Genomic DNA, 20,603 nt, shown 5'->3' with positions numbered 1-20,603 from the left:
AGAAAAAAAACCAGCAACAATCGAATAGTTTACAAGATGCTTATGATATGAGCTAGAGCTATGAATCATATGCCCGATAATGAGGCTATGAGAAACGATTTTTTAAGCCTACTGCAACGAAAATTATAATTTTTTTTCAATCAAGGTTGACTATTGAACAATCGAATGGCCAAAAGTTTCAAATGAAACGCCGACGGAGTAATAAAATGTAAATTAGACCATTTGTCGCAAAGATGTCGTACGGCTGGCTGTGTATGAATATACATCCGACATCGCTGGCACTGATTTTATTGAAATTAAGAGACAAAACAGCGATTAGTGCTAATCAAGAGCATATAATTAAAATTCATGATTGACTTGTCGGCCAAATGATTTGTTGTGTGTACAATGTACACTTTCAAATGAACGTTGAACTGATCGATTAAAACTATCGCTATTCTGGACAAATGAATGTCTTAGCATGAACTTGGAATATGTATGGCGATGCAAAGCATCCCGAATCGTTTATAACAACAATGATGCAGCCTTTCCGATCATGAAAATAGTAAACAATGCAGCGGAACCTGGGGATTAAGTGCAACGTGTCATACTTTCAACGTTTGAATTACACAGACGCACTTACACAGACGCAAACTTGTTACAGCAAACTATGTGCATGATTCTCACACCAGGTGACACTTTATTGTTCTTGATTGACGTTTCCTATCTATTTGTACAGACGATCAGAGAGGCTGCAATGATGAAGCTTCGATGAAGACGGTTTCAAATGGAATAAAAACGTAAATTATATACAATTATCTCCATCATATGTATTTATATATTAAAAAAAATTTGTGGATTTTGCGCGGAGGTATCTGGAAAACACGTTTGTGAATGTTCTAAAAATAATGTTGACTTTTTAACAGACAGATGATAAGATTTCAGATGATTTGTGGTGACGTCACAGAGAATTAAGTGGAAAGAGAAATATCGATCAAATGAATTAGCCTACTCGACTCTGTCTAGTGTGCGAGAAAAAAAGGCCAATTTTATGTGTTCGACGCGTCGAAAGAAATTATAAGTCAAGTGAATGGCAAATTTTGCGCGGAAGGCAAGCAAACAAACAAAATTCAAATTGAAATAAGAAAAATGTTGAGGAGCCGTGTCGGCCAGACACAAAATATTGCCGTAGGTTCGAGCTCAATGAAGTGAGACCAATTTGAAAGTGACTGAGTCAATTAAATGGCTCGGGAATTAATTCCGTTTTTACAGTTGGACCAGTCAGTCGCCAGGCATCTGCCCCCTTTCTCCCACTGTCGACCTATTTGCACCGGCGACAACCTTTCTCGACGGCATCACAATGCAGAGGACGTAAACACAGAATGGAAAAAAAATCCCTGTATACACGATTCGAATTCATTGCGTCACGCATATTGTGGTTGTGGTTGTTGCTGTTGCAACTTCTGCTGTTTACTGTCAAACCGCGCCGTTCATCAATGGGTTTCCCAATGGTTTCATTTCACCAGAATCAGTTGACACTTTGGCAAGCAGCGTCTTAAACGCATCTGTTTTGATTTGCGAAGACCACTTATCTTCTTTATTCATTAAGTTGAGTGTTTATTTCTCTATTTTTGTGGTTTTTCAATTGACGGCGTCTAGTGTATAGCTAGAGTACACAGCTGTGCGATCGACCGAAGCACGCTACGGCAGCAACAGCATTCATCGATAACAACAACAAAATCAGCGATGCTTTCGCATATTCTGCGCCAGCTTAACATTGGGTTTTTTTTTATTTACATATTTTGAATAATAACGATCGATAATCACGAAAACCCAAGAAGAAGAAATATACATCGATCCGATGTACTCATTCCCCTCAGTGTGGTGGCATTGCTCAGGTTCACAATACTATAATTCTTGCCTGACAACTTTTGGTTTAATAAAATGTTATTTTTCTTTTCGTTTCGTTTCGTTTTGTGCTGAATGTAATTCACTATCGTATCGCTCTATCACACAAACGCTATTAAACAGCTGGCTGTGAGAGCATTAGCAAATGTGCCATACAGCAGCAGCAGCAGCAACCAGCAACATCGCCTACCATATACACGATCACTTCACGTGCGCGCGGTGTTCAAAAGACATGATTTGTTTGTTCATATCTTCACCTTATTTGTGCTAGGCATTTAAGTTATCCATGTGCTGGACTTTAGTTTTAATTTGTCGCTTGACCAGCTAAGCTCATAAAATCGCGTGTGTGATCAGTAGCAGCAGCTAACAACAGAAAAGAATATTTTTTTTATTTTGTTTACGGAATCCTACTCGTTCACTTTATCACAATTGGCCAAATCGCTTTGGTTTTTCCGTCGAAAAAGGCACACAAAAAGAAAAAAGATTTCAAATAGGTAAATCACACGACCAATTAACCATATACGTATTTTTTAAACAACTTTATTCCGCTAAAAAAATGTTAACAACTCCAGTTATTTAAAAATGAGTTAATTTGTTTGTAATGAGGCAATTGAATTGGAACGCTTTCCGCTATATATCATAAGACATTGTGTAAATGTCTCTGTCGCAAACACTGAGAGATCAATATCAAGGTTCAGTGTCAATTGTATAATAATTTTTTTTTCGTTTTGTTTTGTTTCAATTTGAAACTGGTTCACTCAAGTATCATACTTTGTCATGGAGAAAAGAGTGATATCAAATGATTGTAATGAAGGTCAATGTCCAAAGCATTTCGGAAATGTGAATCACCATTTTTTTTACTATTTTAAGACATAATCATATATAAATTGGCCAATTTGCGAGACATTAAATGCTTTTTTAAGACATAACAAACATGTTTTATGAACAAGCTGTTGCAGATTTGGGTGGTCGATTTTGGAGGATAACAAAACCATATAGCCAACACAGAAATACTATGCCGAGTCAGTCCGCAGTTTCCCTCAGTTTGAGACAATCATATAAAGATTAGGTGATAACGCACTTTTTTCCCCTTTAGTACACTGTGATTCAGTTAAACGAACAGAACAATTCAAAATCACGACGCGTTAGACTCGATTAGATCGCGGGAAAGAGAGGAAAATCCATTAAAGTCGTGCTGAAAAAAAAACGTCTCTTTTGCCTAATGTAATTACAATGTTGTGCATAATTTACCATCATTGTATGCGCATGCATTGCACTCTCGCAACAACAAGTGAATTAATTCGACAGTCTGACATTAATGAATTGTTTCGAACAAAACACACAGAACTGCCTCGGTGTTTCTTCATTGTGTACAGCATTTTGCGGGCAGTTAACTGTTTACTGTGTTTGAAGTGTTCGAAGTGTTTGACAAGGATTTACAATGTATAGAAGAAAAAAAACAGCCCAAGAATTTATCATAGAACCACACATATGTGTCGACCGTAGCAAATATGCGACAGATGATTCAACAGCATAAATTCGATGCGGAATCGACAAAGTGCATTTGAATAATATATACAAATACATTTTGTTACTTTCCTCACTTGAGACGGTTGTTTGTCACATATTTGATGTACGAACGACCAATTTTCCAATTTTCAACAAATGCGATATTCATTGAAATAATTGCAATCATTGCTGAATGTGGATATCCAAGTTATACAAATTAACAACAAACAATGCAATGTATCGATACAATTAGCGCATGTACAATTTTTAATGCATCATTGCGTGTTACCTGAAACAAACCATTTGTTCTAATTGACAGTGTACGTGTTAATTCATCGCTAAATTCAACCTATGAAGTGAGAGAAAATAAAAGACCGCTTATATTTTCGGATAATTTCGGAGGTTCCATAACGACATTTCAATCCGTATTATTTTGAAAAAAATCAAAGTTTCCGATTTTCGTTGCAAAACGCTTGCATTTCCAACTTTTGCCTTTCAAATGTGAGTTTCACAAACAGCTAAAACTCTAAATCTCATGCTTTGGACGAAAATCTCCTCATTTTTCCGCGATATCATCAATAAAAGCCTTCAGGTTTCCAGAAAGCCTAACAAAATATGAACACGAAACGGCACTTTGCACAAACCAATGGACCGAATGTTGACGTCAATGTGTATGGAGTATATTCGAAGCGAGTCATGAATTACAATTTTAAATAGAGTGTTCTGTCCCTCTCCCTCTTTCTCTCGTTCACTCGCTTTTTAGACATTAAAGGTGTTGCGGTGAAGTGCTATGCAAATATCATTCACTTTCGATGAACACTTGATGCACTTACAACGTAATTAACCTATCATCACCCGTGCACTGCAATGCATATAGTCCGTGCATAAAACAAATAATTCATCGGGAGAATGATTCACGATTCTTTTTTTTTCTCTCTACTTCGGTTGCGATTGCAAGATTTATATTATTTATAAATCAGTTCATGAATAAGTAGGAATGAAAAAAAAAAAGAAACAATGCACGTTTTCTATTTGAATAAAGAGCGAAATAATAATAAAAAAAAATAGTATCAGCCTTGAAGACAAAAATCCCCCATTTCAACACATTTTATGTCAATTTAGAAAAAGAACCAAATGCGTAGAATGAAATGACAGAAAAAAAATCACTTAATGCAAATGTAAAAAGTCCACTGCACGTGAAGTGGCCACTCACCGTACGCCGACAAAGTAGAGAGGAGACAGATTTCGAGAGGAAAAATAAAATAACGCAAACACTTTGTCGACGCAATTTCGAAAAAAATTCATTTGACACACACACACACACACACACACACATACACACAGATCAGCATATATAGTATACGAGAGTTGATTTTGAGAGCGCGAGCTGAAGTGAGCGCGCGCGCAATTACTCTAGCCTTGATTTCCAACATTGGTGTTAATTTTATTGTTGCTGTTTTTATTTTTTCGACCAAAGACCAGAACGTTTAGCTCGTCACAATCGCATTACAGTCACTCGCATCAATTGGTCGGCCCATGGCAGAAAATATAAAACTGTTTAATGTGATTATATTTGCTGATGCAGTATGCAAACTCCACGACCAAATCCACCTTTTTTTCGTTCAAAAAGGAGAAGAAGAAGAAAAAATCGAAACAACGCATGTTGTGTATTTTTGTATTTTTGTTCACGTGAGCATTGTCGAACAACACAAATCCCCCGTTTAATAATGATATCTCGTCATTATTGATTGTTATTCAATCAGTTTATGGGTGGATAATGTATAATTTAAAATGGAATCCATGAATGCTTTTAGCATTCTGTGCCATTTGGATTGTTTTCCCCTCATACGTAGAATTTGTCTCTCTAGAAAAGCGTTGAAATGCTGCGCATAAGCCCGAATTAAATGCCAACTGTCGATTAATTAGCGCATCGATTTGTTTAAAACCGAATATCACTAGAAAATACATAAAGCGATCGCATCCAACCTGCACCAACCAAATTATTAATACAATAGTTAATAATGGCTAGTGACCGAATCATGATAATTGCATTCGATTACAATCATTAAGCCGACATTCTAGTAGAAAAAAAATACTAATCCGAACATAATGTTTGTCGTTGTTTTTCAACTTGTAGCTTGATGATTTGCTGATTGATTGAACGGTTGAGTGAACGAGTGAAAAAGCCAGCAGCAGCAGCCAAAACACAAACGAGTTTATGCAATAGAAGAGGGAGGATAGAGCACAATAGCAACACTAAAAAAAACCTTCTCATTCTCTATCGCATTACAAAATTGGACGCAAGCGACGAAATGGTGCACAATGAGGACGACACAAAAAAACAACAACAAACCGGCCTGCTTATTGAGCGTGAATTGTTTCTCGATAAAGCCGGCAAATATGAAAATCTTCGCATCGCCAAAAATGTGATTGTGATTGGTGTGGCATTTATGCTGCAATTCACCGCATTCCATGGCACAGCCAATTTACAGAGCTCCATCAATACAGATGGTTCGATCGGAACTTATACCCTAGCTGCAATCTATGGTTCATTGATCTTGTCCAATATATTTTTGCCCGTCATTGTAATCAGGTAGACGATTTCTCTCTCTCAGCCTCTCTCAATCGTGATCTTTCTCTTGTAAAGCGCCCTCATACTCCCGTTCGATTCGAGATTTTCGATTGATTGTTTGATCACCTGAAATATTGTATTCGGTTTTTTCTCTCTCTCTCTCTTTCATTTCATTGCAGAACATTTGGCACGAAATGGACGATGGCTCTATCGTTTATCGCTTATATGCCGTTTATAGTGTCACAACTTTATCCGCGGATGTATACAATGATTCCATCCGGATTAGCTGTTGGCTTTGGCGGAGGGCCGTTGTGGTGTGCAAAATGTACCTACCTCACAGTTATAGCTGAAGCATTGGCCATTTTCAATGGAAAAAATAGATCCGATGCGCTGGTCGTTCGATTCTTTGGATTATTTTTTATATTTTATCAATTGGCTCAAGTATGGGGCAATTTAATATCATCATCAGGTAACAAAAAAAAAATACTATTCACTTTAGTCACATCATCCGATTTTCATGATAATCATTTCAATCCGTTTTTAAATTAAAATAACAAAAGAGATTTTCATTTTTTTGTTTTTCAATAATTTTGTTTATCATTTTAATTTTTTTCTACGTTTTTTTTTCGTTGCCGTATATTTAAAGTGTTGTCATATGGTGAAACTGTAGTGGAATATGCCAACGCTTCGGTTGAAGCAATAAAACTGGAAGAGCTCAGTGAGAATGTCGCAAAACTGTGCGGTGCTGAATTTTGCCCGGGCGTTACCGCTGCATTGAATCCAAATTTGGCCCCACCCGACTCGTCCAAAATTCAAATGTTAATGATAATATTCCTCGCCATGATGATTGCAGCGAGTGTTCTAATCGCTGTTGCTGTCGATGGACTCAAGCGCTACGAAATGGGCCGCAAGGGTTCAGGATCAGAGCTGTCCGGCATTCAATTATTATCTGTAACCGTGAAACAATTGATGCAAGTCAAGCAGATTTTATTGCTACCAATCACAATGTTCATTGGGGCCGAACAGGCATTTATTGCCGTCGATTTTACATCGGTATGTCTGACACTTCATCAATTCATCCTCTGTTGCTTCATATTTTTTTCTGTGCATTTGATTTTCTTGAAATCCTCTCTCTCTCTCTCTGTCTCTCTCAATCTCCCGTCTCCCACCCAGTTCCATGAAAATTCATTTATCGCATAAGTGATTCATGCATAATATTTGATTGATTCGTTCACCTTTCAGGCATTTATCGCTTGCGGTTGGGGCATTCCACGTATTGGATATGTGATGATTTGCTTTGGATTAGCAAATACGATTGCGGCAGCGTTGGCAAGTGCTATTGCAAAATATGTGGGTCGTAATAAGATTTTGACGTTGACACTCGTTCTGCACGGCACACTGTTGATGTGGATGCGCCAATGGGTTGCCGTTCCGAATGATTTTGTCGCATACTGTTCCATGGCCGCTATATGGGGGTTGCTGGATGGAACATGGTTGGTGATTATTAATTGTAAGTAGACGCATAGCTTTTTCTTCGTTCAGATATTCGATGTTCATGGGACAGAATTCAATTTTTGGGTTTCATGAGACAAAATTCAATTTTCACTATATATATACATATACATGTTGTATCATCCAACTTAGCTTACTATGGCATTTTATTCAATGGCAATGAAGAGGCTGCATTCAGCAATTTCCGTCTATTTGAATCATGCGGCTCAGTTATAACGTACATGTTGAGTCCAATGCTGTGTGCATCCACAAAAATCGAAGCAATATTCGCACTTATGCTGATTGGCATCATAGGGTGGGTATCATTTTACATTCCTGTCTTTTTCGATTTTTTTTTTTTTGTCTCGTTCGAGTGAAATCTCATAAATTCAACCACACATTTCTAACATATTTTTCCCATATACTTGTCTCTGTTGCAGCTATGCCATCGTCGAGTACAATCGAAATGCTGAATGCGAAAACCATGCCAAAAACTCTTCAACACCGTACAAACAAGCCAATGATGATACACGAATCTAACATCTCTATTTTTGAACCATTTCAATTTACTTTTATACATTCCATATTCGGAGGCATTCCACTCATTTATTACCAAAAATGTAATCATGATGAAGAAGAAGGAGACGACGAAAATTCCAACTCAAATTCACAATTTCCATGAATGTTTTCGTTTTATTTATAAGTGGTAAATAAACATGTTTTTTTTAATTTGGGCAGAAAAAAATGATTGGTCTTAATTGTTGTGGCGAAAATGCATTCGGAAGTGATACGATACAGAAATGCACTTTACCTTCAAAGCGTACAAGTGTAACTGACAAATAACAATTATACTCAACAAATCTGGGCAATTCAGTTTAATTGCGCTGTGCTCAGTTTTGGTTTTCAACCAACCACTTAACTAATTTGGCTGCTTTGGAAGTCTCTCACTTTTGGACGATTTTTAAATTCAATATCCAAAACTACGTATGTCGAATTTGTAGTAGTTTTGATTTTTGTATTAGCTAGAATATCAAGTTACATTTTTGGAAATCACATAGCTCAATTTGGAATAGATGACATGGTGATCTGATTTACAACGTCAACGAGATGTGTAGGATTTTCAAGATAATCAAAAGAAAAGTTACTATATGGTTCAGAACAAAATGCGAACAGGTCGTCGCTTCACCGGAAAGAAACGGTTAACTTGTATTTAATTAGCGGCAATGAAAGTAAATAACTTGCTTACCTGTGGGCATTGAACATTTCATAAGTAGTTTTGATGCAGGAATTCACAACGAAATTTTCCATAAATTAATTACTACGTTCAAATTCTTGGTTCGCAAACTTTGGACAGTAAAAATTCCGATTTATTCAGACAGATACTCGCGGTGAAACTTTCGAAAGATTTCACTCAATAGTTTTTTTTGTTAGAAGCAAAAAAATCAAAAGTTTCCACGGCAAAATGAACCAAAAGCTTTGGCGAAAATTAAGACAAGAACATTTTCAGGGTGAAATTGAAAAGAAATTGAACCAACTCCTTCGATAACTAACTGTAGGTAATTTTAATTTCTTTTATTATTGTTGACTTCAGTTGCTGTTTCTTTTTTTCTCTCTCTCCATTTCCATGAACATAATCAATTAGTCTGTCGAACTATTCGTTAATTACTAGCACTAGCACCGTTCTTTTTGGTGCCTCCCTATTGAATACATTTGTGTGTACAATTTATGTGGCGTTTTATGCCGGCAACTTGTGTCTCGTTCTAACTTTCTTGTTCTATGTTACTCTTCGCCTCTCTCTCTCTCTCTCTCTCTCCCTCTCTCTCTCTCTCTCTCTTTTTCTTTACATCTCGTTCACTTCGAGACATTTAAATTGAAATAAACGTTGTTTTTGATGCTTTTGTTGTTTATGTTGTTGATGTAAATTACAATTTGATGTAAAATGATAAATGATTTATGAAAATTAAATGTGACACCACAGTAATTGTGATTGTTGGTCAGTTCCTTTCTTAACGAGGGGACACTATTCGAAAATGATTAACATTAACACAATTGCATTTCTTATGAATAATTTCATTGTTTTTTCTATGCAATTTTTCCTAACAAAATGACTTTTTCAAATCGAGACAGATTGAGAGCGACGAAAAGATTGAAAATAAAAATGAAAAAATGTGAATGTGATTTATATATAGATATATATAAAAACAAATTAAACTGAATTTGAAGAAAAAAAAAACAATTCAAATAAAATGTAAATGTAAAAAAATTATAGAGTGTATATCTTAATTAATTAGAGTAGAATTTTTGTTTTAGTTGCACATGTGTTCTGTTGTTATTGTTTCTGTGAACAATTATAAATCTAACATGTTTATTTCATCATTATATTTATTTCTCTAAATAAGTGTTCATTAATTATTATCCATCATCTAAAAAAATTAAGATGTATTTATTTAAATGGCAACTATTTCTAATTTAGAAAAAAAAAGAAGAAGAAACAAAAACTCGTTAATATGTGATATCAACGATGGACGTGCACCGTGCACGCGCATTCGTGGCTCAATGCGAATTTTGTGTATTTTCACATGCGAATACACAGTTTAGGAAATTTTCGGTTGAGCCAAACAACAGTTTTCTTCTTTTTATTCTTCTGTGTGTAGTTAATTTTTTTTGTTTTGTTATTGATTCGTTGCTTTTCAGTCAGTTCTCATCATCAGGCACGGCAATTTTGATGATGTTGTTAATTTTTAAATTGTTTTGTATATATTTTGTTTTGTTTTTTATTTGTTTCAACTATACACAGACGATATACGGCTTGTGTAAAGACACAAGCATTAGAATACAATTTCTATTCGAAATTATTCGTCTACTCCCGGTTTTTCAACTTTATTATAAATTAAAATACGTTAAAATTCGAAAAACGGGTCTCAATCATATCAAAAAAAAAAAATCAATTTATGTTACTATGGGAAACGAATAATTGAATTCGTTCGAATGAAACTCGAACGTAAAATGTGTGTTCTTTCTCTTTAAAATATAAGGCAACGCAATATGATGGCGTTCTTGTGAGATTTTTCTTGTTCAATGTGTTTTTTTCCTTGGTGTTGGACGATTCGTGTGTCCGAAAGACGGTCAATTGATGAAAATGATGAGAACAAATATAATTTTTAACTATAAAAAAATGATCAAATGCAGTATTTTGATTTTGTTGTTGTTGTGGTGATGATGGTGTTTTCGAATGAATTATGACGATGTATGAACGATGAACGCCTTTCGTATGGTTCAATGCACTCTTGGCTATTGATAGAACCTCTCATTGCGGTTTGCAATTGTGAATCTCTCACACATAAATCTCGCCATCGTAACCAAATTTCACATCACTCGCCGATGCCGCCAATTTCTGTAGCGTTTTCTTGATACGTAGCGCCGCCAGGCGTACGTTTGCATTCTGGTGCCAACATTCGCGCATCAGTTTCGACATGCCAGCCAGTAACTGAAAAGGGATTGAATGAGATATATTGAAAAGTTGAAGTGTTTCAATGATTCACTTGAATGAGAATGAATGAAATTCAGTAGTTTCATTTGAAGAAACTAAAATTCGATTTTGCTCGAACGACAAAGAAAAAAAAAAACGGCCGATCACTTACGGTGTCTGAGCTCCATCGATTTGGTATCGATGGTCGGTAATTGTCTAATACAACAACTTTGCGCATATCCTCGAAACCGGGATCCGATGGCACGACGTCATAGTATGGCACTTTGTATTCCTCTGCAATGCCGCCTGAAATCGTTCGTCGACACACCTCCCACATAATTAAGGCAAATGAGTAAACATCAGCGCGTCGTAGCGACTCGAAATCATTCAGATTTATGCTATGAAAATTACATTTCGATTAGATTAAGACCAAATTGGACTACAGAGCAAAAAATGTGTGACTCTTCCTTCGATCTTTTCCTTACCTTTGATCAAGAATCTCAGGGCTCATGTAACGTTTTGTTCCGACACGAGGATTCGAGCCCACATCCAATGGGGCATTCGGTTTGTGCATCACGGCCAAACCAAAGTCGGCAATAACACACGTACCATTCTCACGTACAAGAATATTTTTCGATTTCAAATCACGATGAGCGATCGCTGGTTTACCTTCGGTGCCGAAAATCTCATTATGCAAATGAACCAATCCGTTTGCGATTGACAGGCAAATGATGGCCATATCGTGATGCGACAATGCCGATCGATGCAAATGATCATATAGCGAACCAAGTGGATAGTAATGTGTTAACACCCACAATTGTGTACTTGAATTGTGTGATGTCATATCGGAACCGATGTAACCGAGAATGTTTTCGTGGCGCAACAAAATGGTCGAATAAATCTCCGTTTCACGTTTCCATGATTCTTCATCACGGCTCGAAAAGATTTTGACGGCAACATGTTCACCATGCCAAATACCGCGCCACACACCACCATAACGACCTTTTCCAATGCAATTCAGAAGTGTCACTTGTTTCGATAGCGTTCGTTGGATTAATAACGGCAAACCACCGCCCGATCCAGATGTCATCGAGTGTTGCATGTACTCCTGCGGAGAAAAAGCACATTTTGATGAATAATTATGCTCAAAAATTTTCTTTCCCCAGGTGCATTCAATTCTGTTGGAAGAAATCACCGAAAAACTGAAATTTAAACATACCCTCAATGTGCTATCACCAGCACTGGTGACGCGAAGCAATTCATCGCCCGCATAGTATGTGTCTTGATCGTGTTTCGTGCGCGATGGCACCATTCGTTTGTGGTCCGTACGCCGTCGAATGTAAAGAACCACACAAACCACCATGACGATGGCAATCAGGGCACCGAGCATTGCAAATGTCAAAACGATATAATTGCGTGTCGAGCCAATTCGAGTAGCTTCGTGGTCGTCATTTGTTAACGGCGGCAATTCCGGAAAGCTGCCGTTGTTACAAAAATCACCGACGCAACATTCGATATTGTACTGGCCGGATGTATCTCGTTTCTTCGATCTCGATGATGATGAATGTGCATAATTATTGCAATAAAATGGCACATGATCATGATGCGTTGTGCAGCCACGTGAAACCGTTTCCACCCCGTATGCGTCACGCACACGTGATTTCCAGCACTAAAATGGCAGATAAAACATTTGATTACGTTGGGCATTTCAGTTGCTTTTTATTCTCTTTCGATTGGAAAAGATGTCATTAAAATTAACTCATTACCTGCAATGCATTAGTGCAGATGTTTGGTGCATCTTCTGACAAATTCTGGCACTCCGACGATTCACACACGTAGCATTTATACCTGAAAGTGTTGAATGTGTCCAATTAATAACAAACAACGGATTGATATACCAAAATTTAGGTACAAACAAAAAAAAAAAAAAAAAACCGGCAGTGGCACAAAACTTATGGAATCAACTCAAAAGAAAAACAAATGGCTGCGAAAAAAACAACGAAAACGTAAACTACATGGAACAGAAAAGAGAGCGTGCTTTGTTCTGATTCGGTATAAAGAAAATAAGGAAGCAAAATGTCGAAAAGTTCCGTGTCGAGAGTGTTTTCGGGTATACCAAAAAAAAAGAACTAAAGAAAAAACCAAATTTACATTTCAGTTTGTAGTCAATCAAAAGATGTTCCACGCAATGAGCACAGAAAGAAAAGAAAAACAATAAAAAAAAACCAAAACTAATTCAATGCAGTTAAATTGTCTCTCTGCTGGTGTGTGATGATATGCACAAACAAAACCAAACTCGAAATCAGAAATCATCGTGCATGTTCAAGTCAAATGGTCATCACAAGTGTGTGTGTGTGTGTGTTGTTTTTTCATTTTACCTTTTTTTCATTCGTCGCTTCGATTTTGAATGCCTCCTTTGGAATTATTTTAACATTGGTTTTTTGGGTTCACGTATTTTTTTTTCGGGGGGAGTATTGAATTGTTATTTTTTTGTTTCGTTCGTACGAGTCAAGAGAATGTGAGAGAAAATACAAATTACTGGGTCAATAATATGGTCGATATGGTTTATCTAGCGATCTTATTTTTTTTTCATACTAAATTCATCTAAAACCTTATAAAGATTCAAGTAATTCTATGGATTGTTCTGTTCATTTATCTATTTGGCAACGCTTTTAAACTGACTTTATCCACGGGCCAATCGCATTGTTTCCAAACCGTTCATCATTTAGAGAAATATCCATCTCAAATTCAAATTGCTTGAATTATCTTGGTGTTTACCTTTGTATTGACTGAATGGTGTTCAAGGGACGATGGTGTTGATTACGATTTAGCAGCAATTCCAAATCGGGCAACGATTTTTCACGTATCTCTGAGTGTGAATCGGTGTCGGCATTGTTTTCGTCTGATAATAATTGGTCACTGATCGCTGCATTCGTACCTGGTGTGTGGAAATAGATTTTGAGCTTTTCGTTAAATTATTAAAGAAAAAATGCAGATTTTTTTCTCGTTAAATAATGGAGTAAACAGCATGTGATGTCACATATTTGCGTCTACCGTTGTTGACATGATCATCAAGGAAACAGATACTTTTCTCACATTTCTCAAATAAATCGAACGTTTTGCATTCATTCATTCATAGAACAAAACACAATCTGTGTTTTTAATTAAATTCCATTCATTGCAAGCCGATTCAATTTTGGATGGATTGTTTCGATTTAAAAAAAAACAACAATAGCAACAATTGTGTTCAGCTCTTGAGCTCTGAGCTCAATTTTTATTTCAGATTTTGTCGAGAAAGAAAAATCAATCTACGACTCAAGTGGATATAAATCAGCAAAAGAAAAAAAAATCCGGAAAAAAACAACAAAATAATTCTGATATGGAAGTAAAAACGCACGGGATAAATGAGTGTGAATTTCGAAAAAAAATTATTTTCTTCTACGTTTTGATTCAATACAAATGAAAAGAGTACGCTGATCCATGTTTGTTTACGTTTGGCTAGCCGCAGTTCATTCGGAATGTGACGCGCATACAGGCAGAAGACAAACATATACACATGCACACACATAGTAGAAGAGCGCCGTAACCCACGAGAGAAGAGGAAAAAAAAATAAATGGGAATTCGGCGCGTTCTGTGTTATGCAAGTGCAATTTGTGCACTGCACACATTTGATGTATGTTTTTCTTTCGTCCTGCGATTAGTATTTGCGATGGCGATGTGTCGAAGGAAAAAAAATGATCAAAATTTTATGGCAATAATCAAATTACGCTTCAATTTAATGCACTTTTGATGCTTTACGAAAGAAAAAAAGAAACCATTCACTCATTTCGTACATGTGAAAATCCATTATTTTTTCAAAATGAAAAAAAGAACATTAAATACAGCGACATTTTCAGCGCAAATTTATGCATTCGTCGATTGCCTGCTAATTAAATAAAATGATACACGATAAACATGAAGTATGTACTCAATTCCGGATCGTATTCTCTTCTTGCTTCAATATCTCTCTAGAAATTTTAATTTTTTCTTTCTTTCTGTTTCAAAACGTCTAGACATCAGACTGGCTCCAATTGATATTTTGTCTACACAATGGTATTTATGCGATATGATTCGAAACGATCAACACACACATTAGTAAAACCGAAGAAGAGAAGAGAAGAAAAAAAAATAACACAACACACAACACTGAAATCTCACTCACTCTCTCACACTGAAAATTCACTTGCATTTCATCCATTTTTGTTCACTACACAAATCATTTTTTTTTTCTTCACGTTATTATTGGCCCAAAAAAATTGAAAATTCGCACGTACGAAAACACAATTTACCTTGACAAATTGATAAAAATAATATAAATATTATCGTCTTCGGGAACATGTTGGTCGCCATTGTTTTAGAAGTTATTTTTCTTTTTGACTTCATTCCACCTTCTTCTTATTCGTTTTGTTATTTCTTTGCTGCTGCTACTTTTTTTCGCTTATTCCATTCGATGCGATGACATTTGGTGTGCGTTGTTGAATATATGTATGCTATGTATGACCTGCGGATCACTTTTAAGTCTGTGATTTCACTACTCACTGGCGCCTAATGGCATACAACAGCAGCCTCAAATGAATTAAATAGACATACGAGCCGTACGTCTGTATGTGTGTATGTGTGTGTGTGTACACGCGCGCGTTCTCTCTTTCTAATACTGTCACAATCGTTGAAGAGAAACTGATCCGGTGCAAAATGGAACTGTCAAAATCGGCTACATTTTGCACGGGCACCACACACACACCACACACATTTGACACTTTCCCCAAATGCAAAGTATATTTTTGTACCGCACACACATTGTGATGTATATAAGTTTTGATATTGCATAAATTGTGTGTGGTGTGTGCGAGTCGATATTTAAGCCACTTGAATCGGTGTTTTGATTCAGGTGTTTTAGCTCTTTGTATAAAGAAAATGTACCATTTGAAACGAGTCCTAAGACCAATTCAACGATGCTGCTCACATGTAAATAAGGCACGAACCGTTACAACCTGGTCCCATTTGGCCAATCACTTCAATTCCAAGCCCGAAGACGACCGATGGTCCTTTTTAAAATGTGAACGGACTGTGAGTATCAATTGCAATTTGTAATTTTGCACTCGTCCAAATTCAGTCTAATTCTAATTCGATTCACCGAAACCTCTATCACCATCACTCCTGTCATGTGTCAAGGGTCTATTGGATTTTCCGGAATTAAAATCACATGATGGATTCTATTTGCTGCAAGAGAGTGTCACACAACGATGCGATCAACTCATTGACGAGATTATATCGCCGAAGCGTCAGCGCAAAATTGTTGAAGTGTTTGATGAATTGTCGGACACTTTGTGCAAAGTAGCCGATATGACGGAATTCGTTCGACTCGCCCATCCATCTTCAAAATTCAGCAATGCAGCCGAAGAAGCTTGCTTCAATATTTGTAAAATTGTTGAAAAGTACGTGACCAATGAACCATAAACACCATTTAGATACCCTTATCGCTTACAAAGCAATTTTTGTTCACATTTACAATCAAATTCATTTTTTTTTTTTAAAGAAAAGCAATGGCCTGAAAATTATTTTCGTTTTTTTTATATAGACTCAACACTCACAAAGAGCTGTACGAAACACTGAAGCGAGTCTCGGTGCATGGAGATGTGGTGCCATTGGATGAGCTCGATAAGCATGTTGTGAATCTTTTTTTGTTTGATTTCGAACAGAGCGGAATTCATCTCGATGAAGAAGCGCGTAAAAGTGTTGTATATTTGAATGATTGCGTGTTGCGGCTGGGACAACGATTTATGGCTGGTGCGCTTACACCGCGTACCGTTTCTGGCAATTCACTACCGGATAGTGTTAAAAAATAGTGAGTAAAATTCGTGATGTTTTTTTTTTGGTACAAAAATCTAAATTTGCACCAAACTTTTTCTCTTGACCATTCTTATTTTTGGTCATCTAGCTTTACAGGTGATGGTGACAATTACCTAGTTTCCAGTTTGTATGCCGACTCAGGCAATGCACTGGCACGAGAAATGGCATACCGATTGTACTTGTACCCGGATGAACGACAGCAATATCTGTTAACCGAACTGTTGAATCATCGACACGAATTGGCCACGGTGTGTGGCTTCCCAACGTATGCTCATCGGGCAGTCAATAAAAGCACAATTGATAGTCCCGAATTAGTGATGGACTTTTTGAGTGTGTTGACAGACAAATTGAGACCGTATGCCGAAGATGATTATCACACAATGACCAAAATGAAGCAATCCGAATTAGGTGGTAATAGTGTGTTGGGTGCATGGGATACGGCTTACTATACAGGCAAATATAAAAAAGATTTCCTCAAAGTGTCATCGTCCGAATTCGCGCCATATTTTAGCCTCGGAGCATGCATGGAAGGCTTGAACCATGTTGTGAAGGCATTGTATGGCGTTTACTTTGAATATGAACACATTCGCAATGGCGAATCGTGGGCAAATGACATTTATAAATTGGCTGTGAAACATGAAACGGAAGGATTTTTAGGTCACATCTACTGTGACTTTTATGATCGTCCGAAAAAACCTCATCAAGATTGCCATTTCACGCTGCGCGGCGGAAAGAGTCTTCCCGACGGGACGTATCAGGTAGAAAATGAGGAAAAAACACGATGCAAAATTCAAAACTGATCATTTTTTATAATCTTTCACATAAAATCCGACTTCATTACTCGAATTTTAGAAAAGTAAAATTGTTTTCATATTTCCAGAGCCCAATCGTTGTGGTAGCACTGAATTTGAATGCACCACGTTGGTCGGGGCCAACATTGCTCACACCACCAATGGTCGATAATCTATTCCATGAAATGGGCCATGCAATGCATGCGATGCTGGCTCGTACCAAATACCAACACATCTCTGGAACACGATGCAGCACCGATTTTGCCGAAGTCCCGTCCGTTTTAATGGAATACTTTGCCAGCGATCCACGTGTATTGCAAACATTCGCACGACACTTTCAAACACAAGAACCAATGCCCGAATCGTTGATGAATCGATTGTGTATATCGAAGCATTTGTTTTCCGCATCGGAAACGCAGGTGCAGGTATTTTATTCAGCACTGGATCAAGTGTACCATGGTGAGCCAAAAGTCAATGAGAATGTTACAACAACCGATATTTTGCGACAAGTTCATCAGCAATATCATAGTATACCTTATGTCGAGAATACGGTAAGTGCCATCGAACATGTAAACTACATCAAACTAAAAATCTATTTATTTCGAAATCTTCTTTTTCTCTCCTTTAAAACAAGGCCTGGCAACTGCGATTCTCTCATTTGGTCGGCTACGGTGCAAAATACTATGCATACTTGGTGTCACGGGCGATTGCCGCATCGATTTGGCGCAATTACTTTGAAAACGATCCATTCAGTCGAACGGAAGGTGAACGTTTTCGTCGCGAGTGCCTAGCACACGGTGGTGGAGTTCCCAGTAAAATTCTAGCGAAAAATTTCCTTCAGCACGAAATCACGCCCGAATATTTGGCCCAAGGTCTAATGGACGACATCGAACAAACGAACGAAAAAATCCGCAAATTCGGCGCTGAAATCGGTTATCAACACAAGTGATCAAATAAATTTAGGTTAAATTCTTTTTTTTTCTTGTTTTATTTAAATTGAAAATTCATCCAAATGAAGCTTCAGAAAAAATTGGTTTTCTTTTTGTTCTGGCAATAAATGATTGCCAAGGAGATTCGAATTAAAAGTGAATTTTTCAATACATTTCATCCGCACATGATCCAATGCAGTAGGCATTAAAATTCCCATAGCAATTAACACAGTGGCTCAGTTTTTCAAACAAGTCACCATTTGACAGCAGATGTTTTGCATGTGCTTGGCTTACACATGAAATCGCTTTGTGTTTGGATTGACTGTTACAGCGTGTATGTGTGTACGTGTGTGTTAGTATCGATGTATTGGTATTACCAGCAGTTAATGTCAGTTTGGTACATCATAGAAGAAAACCGAAGCGATACACACTTCTAAAACATACCATATAAACGAAAGGGAAAATCTTTCAACAAGAAACTTCATTCAATTGGTGAACAAAAGGCACAGAGCAGAAGGAAAACAACCGAACCGAAAGAAACGAATTGCACAAAATTAAAGAATTCAATAGAAATTTTATTAGAGACATTGAAAATTTGCAAGAGAGAAAAAGAACGACAGAGTTCACGAAGACTTGAATTGAATAAATTGCATGAAATTTGCTGATAAATCTGAAAAAAAAACCAGTGGACACGACAAGGTGTTTAGTTGATACACACAATAAATAAAAGAAAACGTAGCAGTGAAGGAATAAAATCAGTGGTTGTACGACATGGAAGTGGGTGAGAGTGGCGAGAAGCGTCCAAATTTTTCGGCTATAAGCAGTAATAATGGGCCGCTAATTAAATTGCCAACAAATAGTTCATCAAAACCGAGCGACATTCGAAAGCTTGTCATCAAAAATTTCAAAGGTAAAATTCGCATTTCGCGTTTTGGCAGCAACAAAAAATTTATTGGCTTCGTTCGAGCAAATTTCAATCACACACAAATCGAACACAAAGCCTAGTGCGAATCAATTTTTCATACTATGTTTTGATATGGTTAAGGTGTAAGTGTACGATGTTATTGTCTGCGGCAATGAAGCCAAATTTTCTTTCTTTGCCTTCTTTTTTCTATTTGCAATTTTCAACTGAACGCAGTTAATGATTTTTCTAGAAACGAGATACGAGAGGATTTTTTTTTGTCGGTTGAAAAATAAGGTAGCAAATGATGATAATTTACGCCGATAAACTTCATTCATCGAAATGTTGTGCGAGAAATTGAATGCTAGCACAAGCAATCGAGCGTAGAGCATGTAGTGTGTGCGAGTTATTTTGGGCCATTTGAAATGAGTCCTTGGTCAATGCTAAGTTGCGTACAATACATAACCTCACTTACAATGAGGAAATGTTTGTTTTGAGCTTGTTTCGCGTTTGTTCGATGTGTGTCGCTTATTATTATGTCTTCAATTAATCGGCTTTTGTGCATTGGTCGCTTGAATGCGATCGACGGATGCTGATCACGCAAAAATGAGCAAAATTCTTAAAATGTGCCGATTTGATAATCGACACACACTTTAGTATTTGATGAATCATCATTATTTTAAAGATTTTCTTTCCACACTTCTTCATTCACTATCGTATATTGAAAATATTCCGTTGGTTGCAACATGAGAAATTTTTGACATTGGCCGGCCATTGCAAAATACCTGCTGTTAATATGATTGCTTGCGGATCCATTCAATTTGCGGTTCTGAGTATTTATACTCATCAAGGTTTCCGTATTTTGTTTTATTTATGCATTAAATGATGTGTACTTACTCACTTTTCGATTTAAAAATAAATTTTATTAACCGCATTGAACGGAAAAAAGAAGAAGAAGAAGAAGTAAAGAACAACACAGGAAAATGCCATACGCGTATCACTTTAACGCTGAATTCCTGCCGTATTTTGTTGCCAAAACATTTCGAATAAATCATACATACTGAGTTTTTTTTTGTTCTTCCTTGTCACTCTTTTTTTTAAATTCTTATATTCTCTCTCTCTCTCTCTCTCTCTCTCTCTCTCTCTCTCTCTCTCTCTCTCTCT

General features: G+C 36.9%; 4 protein-coding genes across 5 annotated transcripts in view; 3 read left to right on the top strand and 1 right to left on the bottom strand.

Moving 5' to 3' along the window:
• The first annotated feature begins 1,930 nt into the window (after positions 1-1,930).
• Positions 1,931-8,204, top strand: LOC129577137 (UNC93-like protein). The gene is made up of 7 exons (XM_055463627.1): positions 1,931-2,381; positions 5,534-5,989; positions 6,148-6,437; positions 6,615-7,021; positions 7,211-7,478; positions 7,613-7,775; positions 7,900-8,204. The coding sequence occupies exons 2-7, from the start codon at positions 5,709-5,711 to the stop codon at positions 7,997-7,999; spliced, it is 1,509 nt and encodes a 502-aa protein (XP_055319602.1). The 5' UTR covers positions 1,931-2,381; positions 5,534-5,708; the 3' UTR covers positions 8,000-8,204.
• Positions 8,205-9,006: 802 nt separating this feature from the next.
• LOC129577068 (activin receptor type-1) lies at positions 9,007-15,392 on the bottom strand (the record flags this gene model as incomplete). Its single annotated transcript, XM_055463527.1, is given in 8 exon segments — positions 9,007-10,946; positions 11,101-11,326; positions 11,414-12,036; positions 12,148-12,597; positions 12,695-12,776; positions 13,307-13,342; positions 13,707-13,866; positions 15,258-15,392. Coding segments are annotated over 8 exon segments (1,824 nt in total). The 3' UTR covers positions 9,007-10,793.
• Positions 15,393-15,652: 260 nt separating this feature from the next.
• Positions 15,653-18,584, top strand: LOC129577067 (mitochondrial intermediate peptidase). Its single transcript, XM_055463526.1, has 6 exons — positions 15,653-16,035; positions 16,141-16,403; positions 16,547-16,813; positions 16,907-17,576; positions 17,699-18,160; positions 18,244-18,584. The coding sequence occupies exons 1-6, from the start codon at positions 15,883-15,885 to the stop codon at positions 18,556-18,558; spliced, it is 2,130 nt and encodes a 709-aa protein (XP_055319501.1). The 5' UTR covers positions 15,653-15,882; the 3' UTR covers positions 18,559-18,584.
• Positions 18,585-18,715: 131 nt separating this feature from the next.
• The window catches only part of LOC129577066 (cullin-4B), a 5,749-nt gene continuing 3,861 nt past the window's right edge, over positions 18,716-20,603 (top strand). The window contains exon 1 of one of the 2 annotated variants that reach the window (XM_055463525.1): positions 18,716-19,448. In XM_055463525.1, the coding sequence (XP_055319500.1) occupies positions 19,310-19,448 (139 nt within the window). In that variant the 5' untranslated portion in view covers positions 18,716-19,309. The remainder of the gene's footprint in view (positions 19,449-20,603) is intronic. The other variant, XM_055463524.1, reaches the window with a different exon arrangement.

This window comes from Sitodiplosis mosellana, unplaced genomic scaffold (assembly GCF_009176505.1).
Source record: "Sitodiplosis mosellana isolate CC-2019 unplaced genomic scaffold, AAFC_SMos_1.0 Smas_scaffold_6197, whole genome shotgun sequence".
In the NCBI taxonomy this organism is placed as follows: Eukaryota; Metazoa; Arthropoda; class Insecta; order Diptera; family Cecidomyiidae; genus Sitodiplosis; species Sitodiplosis mosellana.
Note: the sequence above shows the minus strand (reverse complement) of the source record. Positions and strands in the feature narration are given on the sequence as shown.

Excerpts from the sequence above, each read along its gene's own strand:
- LOC129577137 (XM_055463627.1), top strand. The coding sequence starts at position 5,709 with ATGGTGCACAATGAGGACGACACAAAAAAACAACAACAAACCGGCCTG. Across the intron at positions 7,022-7,210 it reads TTGCCGTCGATTTTACATCG|GCATTTATCGCTTGCGGTTG; the intron begins GTATGTCTGACA and ends TTCACCTTTCAG. Across the intron at positions 7,479-7,612 it reads ATGGTTGGTGATTATTAATT|CTTACTATGGCATTTTATTC; the intron begins GTAAGTAGACGC and ends CATCCAACTTAG.
- LOC129577067 (XM_055463526.1), top strand. The coding sequence starts at position 15,883 with ATGTACCATTTGAAACGAGTCCTAAGACCAATTCAACGATGCTGCTCA. Across the intron at positions 16,036-16,140 it reads TTTTAAAATGTGAACGGACT|GGTCTATTGGATTTTCCGGA; the intron begins GTGAGTATCAAT and ends TCATGTGTCAAG. Across the intron at positions 17,577-17,698 it reads TTCCCGACGGGACGTATCAG|AGCCCAATCGTTGTGGTAGC; the intron begins GTAGAAAATGAG and ends TCATATTTCCAG.